We start from the raw sequence: 9,244 nt of genomic DNA, 5'->3' as shown, positions 1-9,244 counted from the left end.
TCTACTCTAGGGTTTGGTTATTTCTACAAGAGCATCTGGGAAGTCGGGGATGTGAGGGCTCTTGGGCAGCGGTTGGGTGGGGTGAGGTGGGGAGAGAAGGTTCTCGGGAAAAAGGCTGTAGGGAAAGGCAGGCGTTTGTGGCCAGAGCAAGGGCTGTGGGGAGATCCAGTGCCCTCTCTGCGAATGCCCCACCGCTTTCCTCTGGACACCACCCCTCCCCCACCCACCTGCCCAAGCTCTGCACTGCTTGTTCTGACCCGCGGGGGGCTGCAGGGGTCACAGCCTCCTGCCCCTGGTAGAAGTCCACCCGCGGGCTCCCCTTGTTGTGGGAGCTGGAGTCGGGGAACTCGGGGAGCAGGAGACAACCATGCCACCGAGGGCTGGGAGCCCCAGGGTTCTCTCCGAAGAAGCCAGGTAAGGAGTGTGTGAATAGAGGTCAAAGCGTGTTCTACGTGTCATGAGAGCCAGGTGAGGGGAGACCGCTGGGTTGGTGCAAGAAGGCCCTGTGCTGGGCAGTGGTCCCCAGGGGCTGGGTTTTGACTGTCCTTTCTCCCCTTTCCCCTTTTCATCTCCCCAAGTGGAAGTAGTCTCATCATCCTAAGGTGCCCGAATGGGCAGAGCCACTTCCTCCTTCTCACTCTCCAGGTAGCGATGCCATGGGAGACCCTGGGGTCACCCAGGGAGATGGGGGGTCAGGACCGAGGTGGGCTGCCTGTAGGCCAAGACCTCTTTCCCCTGCACAGAAGCCCGTCTTCCAGAGAACCCCTGGAGGGGATCCCTCACAGAGTGGGGTGTTCTCTGCCATTGGTCCCGGCTGTCCCCCTCCCTTGCATTTGGAAGTGGGAAGGTGCGGGGCTAATTGGTGACATTTGGGAAGGCAGGAGAAATGATCAGGTACCCATGCGCCCTCCCTCTGGGATCAGAGCCCCGGCCGCTGGAGGCCAGCGTGGTGAAGCACAGGATAGATGAGAACGAGGGAGAAAAGGGCAGCTTGAAAGCCCCATCCCCCATCCCCACCCCCACCCCTGCAACAAGGTGTCACACCTTGGCCGAAGCCCTCCCCGCCTCTGGGCTCCGTTTTCCTTTACCCCTGAAATTGTGGACTGGACACCAGGTCCGGGTGGTCCCTTCAACCCTGCTGCATGCAGGTCCGGGTGGTCCCTTCAACCCTGCTGCATGCAGGTCCGGGTGGTCCCTTCAACCCTGCTGCATGCAGGTCCGGGTGGTCCCTTCAACCCTGCTGCGTGCAGGTCCGGGTGGTCCCTTCAATCCTGCTGCATGCAGGTCCGGGTGGTCCCTTCAACCCTGCTGCATGCAGCTCTGGGGTGAAGCTTAAGGTTGGAGGGTTCCACCCTAATTCGCAGCCCCGGCCTGAGGCCTCCTTCCCTGCGGCTGGCGGCTAGGATGTCCGGGCTATTCAAGGGCTATTTATGGCGTGGCCTCTGTGTGCTCCCTGTCTGCCCCACACCGGACCTGCGCCTGGCCTGGGCCCAGCACCTGCACACCCGGTCGGCCAGCGGCATTGCCCTGCGTCCTGCTCCTCGGGCTCTCTCTCCCTGAAGCTGGCCATGCCAGGGAGAAGGAGCTCCCCTCCCCACTGGGGACACCGTCTGCGGTGCCTCCGCTCGGCCTCAGCCTGCCGGGTCTGGGGGCCCCAGTCCTGCCCAGCCTGGGAGCCCCCTCAGCCCTCGCCGCTGCTGTGCCGGGACATGGCGCTGCAGAACGCCCTGTACACTGGAGACCTGGCGCGGCTGCAGGAGCTGTTCCCCCCGCACAGCACAGCCGACTTGCTGCTGGAGGGCCGGGCTGCCGAGCCTCGCTGGAGCTGCCACCAGAGGGGTGAGGGGCGGCCGGGGGACACGGGGCTGAGGGCCGGGGGCCTGGGCGGGCCGCACCAGGCGCAGAGGTACCAAGTGCTTGAGGACAAGGAGAGGTCCCGGGCTGTTTCTCTCCCACCTTGAGGCTTGCCTAAATCTTGGCCCGGGAGAGAAGTCATGCGGAGCCCAGAATAGCTCCTGCTGAACCCAGTGGCCAGGTCAGGCTCGGCTCAGGGACACGGAGACACTCTCCTTGCATCTGCTCCTGTCCCCTCCTCCTCTCCTCCTCTCTGCCTTTGGCCCCTGCCTCTCCTCCCTGAGCCCCCTTCCCCCACGCTCCCACGCTGCCCTCATGAGCTGGTCCCCAGAAGAGTGCAAGGAGCAGGGCGAGCCCCCGGGTGACCGACATGCCCTCTGTGCCAGGCTGGTGGAGGAGCCCAGCAGAGGGTCTGCAGAGCGCCCGGAGTCAGGCCCGGGGCCCATCCTCACCCGCAAGGCCTCGGGACCCGCCTTGGCCTTCTGGCAGGCGGTGCTGGCCGGGGATGCGGGCTCTGTCTCCTGCATCCTTGCCGACTCCAGCACTGGCCTGGCTCCGGATTCCGTCTTTGATACCAGCGACCCAGAGCGATGGAGGGATTTCCGCTTCAACATCTGTGCTCTGAGTACGGGCCAGGGACACTGGGGGGTCTGAGCGGGAGAGGGAAGCCTGGGGCAGGAGCTCTGGGCTCTCTCTTCCCGGGCCCTGCCCACCTCCCCCGTTGCCTGGCAGCTCCTTGCCTCCCTCCAGGGTCTGAGGCCCAGGTCCCGTCTCTCCCTAGGAATCTGGTCGCTGACGTACAAAGAGGAGCTGACCACCCCACTGCACGTGGCGGCCAGCCGGGGCCACACGGAAATTCTGCGGCTGCTGCTGAGGCGGCGGGCGAGGCCAGACAGCGCCCCTGGGGGCCGCACCGCCCTGCACGAGGCCTGTGCTGCAGGCCACGCTGCCTGCGCCCACATGCTGCTGGTGGCAGGAGCCGACCCCGACATCCCTGACCAAGATGGGAAGCGCCCCTTGCACCTCTGCGGGGAGGCTGGCAGCCTTGAGTGAGTGACCCCCCCGCCTCAACCCCCACTCCACTCGTAGGGGAGGCAAAGAGACGACCGCAGGGAGGATGAGGGAGCGTGTCGAGGGCTGGCAGGCCTGGTGAGCTGGGATGGAGGAGCTGGGGCTCAGGTGGGAGTCAGGATGCCATTTCCCCCCAGGCCATCCTACCACTGGCCTGGTGGGCTTTGGAATGGCCTGTACTTGCACCAGCTTCTGCTTCCCCAGGGCCGGAGGAGGGCTGTAGCAGGGCCCGGCTGCGTGGCTGGCGCGGGGGAAGTTGTGGCTCCTTTATGGGGAAGTGGTGTAAAGTTTTCATTTTTCTGAGCTTATGTCCCAGGCACTGTGCGAAGTACAACAGTAAATAAGGCACGATTCTGCCCTCAGGGAACTGACTGTCCAGTGATCCAGATAGGCTGTCGAGGATAGCAGGCCCCCAGTTAGGGCCTGTGGTGGTCCTTGAGGGCAGGGGCTGGTTCTCAGCTTGGCAGGTCTGGCATTTCCGTATTGGCAGGCACCCTCAGATAAATGGGCTCGGGGACTGAGCCCAGCTAACCAGACTCACAAGAAACCAATGGCTATACCCGAATGTAATAATGTATTATTTACTGTAGAGGATATTCCTTTACAGTGACCCAAATAATTGTGCCCTATGTGTAGGGGACCTTGGAGAATGAGTCCTCATAATTTTTTGATGAATATGGAATCCCGGCAAAGGGAGCCTTGGCAAATCTATGAACTAACTGTATATACGACAGAGGCCTTCTCTCTACTGACTACACACCTGCCAAATTTCACACCTTGCCCCTGAATGGCACCAGAGTTTTGATCCTTGGGTCCCCCTTTTGTGGACCTTCTCCCTCCTGTTAACCTCATCGGCCCTCAGAGGATTCTACTGACTTCCTCGTGTTATGGTTGAAGATGTGTTCTACATCAGCGTGGTCCAATACAAATATACCACGAGCCACATCTGTAATTTTAAAATTTCTAGTAGCCCTATCAAGGCATGAAAAAGAAAGAGGTGAAATTCATTTTTAAATCGTGGTAAATTACACGTAACATAAAATTTACCGTCTTAACCATTACTCAGTGTACAGTTCAGTGGCACTAAGTACATTCACACTGTTGTGCAACCATCCCCACCATCCAACTCCTGAACCTTTTTAATCTCGCCAAACTGAAATTCTGTATCCTTTGAACAATCACTCCCCCTCCCCCTCCCCCCAGCCCCTGGCAACTACCATCTACTTTCTGACTCTATGAATTGGACTGCTTTCAGCACCTCTTATGAGTGGAATCATACAGCATTTGTCCTGTTGTGACTGGCTGATTCCATTTAGCATAATGTCCTCAGGTTCATCCAGGCTGTAGCACATAACAGAATTTCCTTCACTTTTAAAGGCTGAATGATATTCCATGGTATAGATCACATTTTATTTATCCATTCCTCTATTGATAGACATTTAGAGTGTTCCCATGTTTTGGCTATCGTGAATAATGCTGCTATGAACATGGGTGTATAAATATCTGTGAATCAAGTGAAATTAATTTTAATAATATATTTTATTTAGCACAATGTATCCAAAATGTCATCATGTCAACATGGAACCAATATAAAAAGAACACATGAGATACTTTACATTCTCTTTTTGTACCAAGTCTTCAAAATTGGCGTGTATTTTGCACTCACAGCACGTCTCCATCAGGACTAGCCATCCTGTAAGGGCTCGGTGGCCACACGTCGCTGGTGGCCCCTGAATCGGACGATGCTGTTCTGTGCAATCCCACGTTTTTCGTTCTGGCCGTGTTTCAGCCCAGGCTCCCTGAGATCACACTTGGTGACAATCATTCCTTCCTTTTTTGAATAAGCAAGTGTATTTTTAAAATTATTTTGGAGAATTTCAAACATATAGAAAGGTGGACAGGATAATATAATGAGCCCCCTTGATCCACCACTATCTATGCCACCCACTTCCCCCACCCAGCGCGGCCATTATGAACTCTTAGGCTGACAGCTTTTCCGGCATTGTCTTATATGCCGCTCACAGCAGCCTCTTCGGTCTAGGTATTAGCAATTATCCCCATTCTATAGATGAGGAAAGTGTCACTCAAAGACGCTAAGTTCCCTTAGCCTTGCATTTCAGGGCACACATCTTGGCAGGCATACACAGTCTTCTGAGAGGACCACCCCGGAGCAAATCCGGCTGGCCGATTTTGGTTTTGTTCTTTCTGCCACTGCCCCAATTTCCATTTGTGCTCGCTGCTGCGTCCCCTTCGCCCCTCCTCCTCCTCAGTCCCAGCATGCAGAGCCCTGGCTTGAGAGAGGGCACTAAAGATGCTGCAGAACATTGCTGGATGCCTAGTGCCAGGCAGGATGGAAGGTGAGGAGCAGACAGCACCAGGAGCCACCCAAGGGTCCCCCCAGGTTTGCTGTGCTCAGACCGGCAGGAACGCAGGGGTGAAGGTCTGCACCCCATTTTCCTCCCCTCGGCTGTCTCGCCCTTACTAGGTGTGCAGAGCTGCTCCTGAGGTTTGGAGCAAAAGTGGATGGTCGGTCCGAAGAGGAGGAGGAGACCCCTTTGCATGTGGCCGCCCGGCTGGGCCACGTGGAGCTGGCAGACCTACTTCTCAGACGGGGGGCATGTTCCAATGCCCGCGACGCCGAAGGCTGCACCCCGCTGCTGGCCGCCTGTGACGCCCGCTGCACGTCCCCCGCTGATGCCGAGGCCACCACCACCCACTGCCTCCAGCTGTGCCGCTTGCTGCTCTCGGCCGGGGCCGACGCCGACGCTGCCGACCAGGACAGGCGGCGGCCCCTGCACCTGGCCTGTCGCCGAGGCCACGCGGACGTCGTGGAGCTGCTCCTGTCCTGCGGCAGCAGCGTCAACGCCATGGACTATGGGGGACACATGGCCCTGCACTACGCGCTACAGGGCCCGGCTGCAGCCCTGGCCCAGAGCCCAGAGCGCACGGTGCGGGCGCTGCTCAACCACGGTGCCGTCCGCGTGTGGCCTGGGGCTCTCCCCAAGGTACGGGGCTAGGGCCAGAGGGAGGGCCACGAGAGCGAGGGCATGGGGAGACCCAGACCTGTGCTCCAGCTTGCTCTGGTTGCAGCACCAAACTTGGGCACATAGGTCAGTACTTTGGCTTTCATTCATCAAGTAAGCAAAACCCAACAGGGGGCAAACAGCACACCAGCAGGAGGGGTGTACGCGTGTGTGCGTGCGCACATGTATATACACTGTGTGCGTGTGCATATACACGTGTTTGTATGTGCGTATGTGTTTGCATGTATGTGTGATGAAGGCAGACTGAGGGCACTGCGGCCAGATCATAAAGGATCTGAAAAGACAGAAGGAGCCAGGACCGATGCGGGTGGCAGGGAGTCGTTTCTTCATCAGGGGAGAGAGCTGTTGAAAGAAGCATTTAGGAAGCTCCCCCCGGCAGTGGGACCCTGAACATGAGACACTCCAGGCACAGGAGACACTCGCCCAGGGCAGAGTGATAAGCCTGGGTCATGAGGTTCAAGGTCTCCTGACCATCTGCAGATGGACATGGTCCCTGTTTCCAAGAGCTTAGCAGAACATACACCACCGGGACCAGCAGCTGCTATCCTGGCACCAAAGAAAAACACCTTTCACTGTCAATTTCCAATCTATGTCTTATTTCACACTGATATCCCCCGAGGTGGGTTCAGCTTGCAGACCTGTGCTACTGAGGCCCTGGCAGGGGACACTATCCACGCTGTGCCGTGTCTGGAGGGGCTATATAATATCACGGAGGATGCTGGACCTGGGGTGGGGACCCTCGTTCTCCAAGGAGCTGGGTCAGGATGGGTATAGGGCAGCAGGCTGCACGCAGGTTCCCCGCCCGGCACCCGGGCTTGAACCATCCAGCCCCGCGGGGTCCTGGACGCTCCCCTGCTGTCCCTGCCTCTCCCCTTCACTCATAAACCTAGAAGCATCTGTCTAGATTCCTAAGCAAGACCAAATAGTTAAACAGCCCGAGAGTTCGGCAGATTGGTCTCCCCTTTGGGAAAATACAAGAAAATCAACAATTAACACTAATTAATCTCCTATTAACACCAGATAATTAGGAGACGAGCAATTCCCTGTAATCTGACAGTGGTTCTGACAGCTAATGATTCCCCCTTCGGGGAAGGGGTGGGAGAAGGAGGCAGAACAGCAAACGGATTTCCTGGGACCCCACTGCCTGTCCCTCCAGCCCTGTTCTGTCCACACTGCCTTGGGGACAGGCAGGCACAGCGAAGTGCCCCGTTCGTCCCTTCATCTGGGCTCCACGACATCCCAAGCGATCAAAAAGTCGGCATTCATCTTCCACAACCTGCAGCTGCTCCAGGCTTGGCTGGGGTGCCTGTCCTCCAGTGAGGAGCCCCTCCCTGCAAGGAGGCCTCTATGGCCACACCTCCAGGCTTGGATTGCTGGAACTACAACTTGGGCAAGTTACTTAACTTCTCTGTGCCTCAGCTTCCCATGTCTGTAAAATGGGGATAACAATAGTCCATACCTTGTAGGGACGAGGATTAAGAGTCAACACACGTGAAGTGCTAAGAAAATATCTGGCATAAATTATGCACAATAGAAGTGCTAGCTGTTGTGCTGGTTTCCTGTCGTGGCCATAACAAAGTACCACAAACTGGGTGGCTTAAAACAATAGAAGTGTGTTCCCTTTCCGTTCTGGAGGCTGGAAATTTGAAATCCAAGTGTAGGTAGGGTTGGCTCCTTCCAGAGGCTCTGAAGGAGAACCTGTCCCAGGCCTATCACCTAATTTCGAGTGGTTGCCCACAATCCTTGGCTTGCTTGTAGATGCATCACTCCGATCTCTGCCTGTGTCATCACATGACATTCTCCCTGTGTGTCTGTGTGTCTGTTTTATCTTATAAAGACAGCAGTCATATTGGATTAGGACTCACCCCAATGACCTCATTTTTAACTTGATTACATCTGCAAAGACCCTATTTCTAAGTCGGTCACGTTTATAGGTACTGGGATTAGGACGTCAACATACCGTTCGGGGGACTCAGTTCAACCCACAAGAGCTGTTCCTTGGCTGTCTGGTCATCCTGCGTGGACGGACAGGGTACCAGCAGTGTGTGGTAACCCCTAGAGCACTGACGCATCTCTGACCCCTGCAGGTGCTGGAGCGCTGGTGCACGTCCCCGCGGACCATTGAGGTCCTGTTGAACACCTACAGTATCATGCAGCTTCCTGAGGAGGCCGTGGGCCTGGTGCCTCCTGAAACTCTGCAGGTCAGATTCTAGGACCCTGAACACACACTCATTCAGCCTGCCCCAAGAGACTTCCACCGCCTAAAGGGAAGCCCTGTGGGTCCCCCCACTCTGCCCCAGAGAAGTTACTCAGAAAAACAAAACTCACACTGTGAACCCCCAAAACACTCCCTACTTCTAAGAGGCTCCTGGAGACACCCACTGGCCACCAGCCTCCCCTCTTTAGGAGAAGTAGGTGCCACTTGTCCAAGACTCCTTCTGAGACCCTCGTTCTGCCCCCAGAAGTACCACCATTTCTACTCCTCCCTCTTGGCCTTGGCGAGGCAGCCCAGATCGCTGCAGCATCTGAGCCGCTGTGCCCTCCGTGCTCACCTGGCGGCCTGCCTGCCCCACGCCCTGCCCCGCCTGCCCCTGCCAGCCCGCCTGCTGCGCTACCTGCAGCTGGATTTCGAGGATGTGCTCTACTAGGTGAGCCCTGGGCTCTGTGGACAGTCCCAGCCACTGGGGGCTGGGGTGGGGGCGTGGGGGGAATGGGTCGGAGGCAAGAGAAGAGTTGGGGGCAGGGCCCTAGACAGAACCACCCAAATTTCCAGACCACCGGACGTCTCTGAATCCACAGCTCTCCTTCCAGATGTCCGCTGCCTTTTGAGAGAGCCTGAAAGCACACGCCCCATGCCCTAGGGGATGCCAGCCCACGGCTCACAGCGCCTGGAACTCAGGACTGAGTTCAACGGATTCAGGTCGAGGTGGCCCTCTGAACAGGAGGTCCAACTCCACAGGCAGATGTGGATGCTGTCATTCCCACCAGGAGAGGCAGATGGGCCATGTGACCAGGTGACATCTGATGGAGAGAGAGCCGGGACTCACGGCAAATGATATATACTCCTACTTGGGGGTCCCCTGAGGCCCCCTCCACCTTGTCCAAACCCTGTATGCACATTAAAAATCTCCAGGCCTGTGTTACTTGGTGCTGTCTCCAACAGCCCTTCCTCTGAGCTGGCTGGCTCACAGGGCACTCGAGATGGGCAGATTTATGGGGTCTCCCTGGATCTCCCCCATGGTGCCAGCTGTATGGCATCCACTAGCTATTGAGGG

At 57.3% G+C, this 9,244-nt stretch overlaps 1 protein-coding gene across 5 annotated transcripts; it reads left to right on the top strand.

Moving 5' to 3' along the window:
• Positions 1–1,351: 1,351 nt before the first annotated feature.
• On the top strand, positions 1,352–9,112 carry ASB10 (ankyrin repeat and SOCS box containing 10). 5 transcript variants are annotated; one of them, XM_082399124.1, is made up of 6 exons: positions 1,352–1,839; positions 2,636–2,903; positions 5,411–5,930; positions 8,057–8,170; positions 8,432–8,617; positions 8,781–9,112. In XM_082399124.1, exons 1-5 carry the CDS (start codon positions 1,431–1,433, stop codon positions 8,615–8,617), a joined length of 1,497 nt encoding a protein of 498 aa, XP_082255250.1. In that variant the 5' UTR covers positions 1,352–1,430; the 3' UTR covers positions 8,781–9,112. The 5 variants fall into 5 exon arrangements, with proteins under 5 accessions (XP_082255250.1, XP_082255249.1, XP_082255251.1 ...); XM_082399123.1 differs by having other exon boundaries at positions 8,769–9,112; XM_082399125.1 differs by having other exon boundaries at positions 8,743–9,112.
• Positions 9,113–9,244: the final 132 nt, after the last annotated feature.

This window comes from Balaenoptera borealis (assembly GCF_965194805.1).
Source record: "Balaenoptera borealis genome assembly, chromosome: 7".
Taxonomy (NCBI): Eukaryota; Metazoa; Chordata; class Mammalia; order Artiodactyla; family Balaenopteridae; genus Balaenoptera; species Balaenoptera borealis.
This window is presented reverse-complemented; position numbering and strand designations above follow the sequence as displayed.

Bases quoted from the DNA above. Each gene is read 5' to 3' on its own strand.
- ASB10 (XM_082399124.1), top strand. From the start codon at position 1,431: ATGGCGTGGCCTCTGTGTGCTCCCTGTCTGCCCCACACCGGACCTGCG. The intron at 2,904-5,410 runs GTGAGTGACCCC...CGCCCTTACTAG, and splicing joins GGGGAGGCTGGCAGCCTTGA to GTGTGCAGAGCTGCTCCTGA. The intron at 5,931-8,056 runs GTACGGGGCTAG...TGACCCCTGCAG, and splicing joins GGCCTGGGGCTCTCCCCAAG to GTGCTGGAGCGCTGGTGCAC.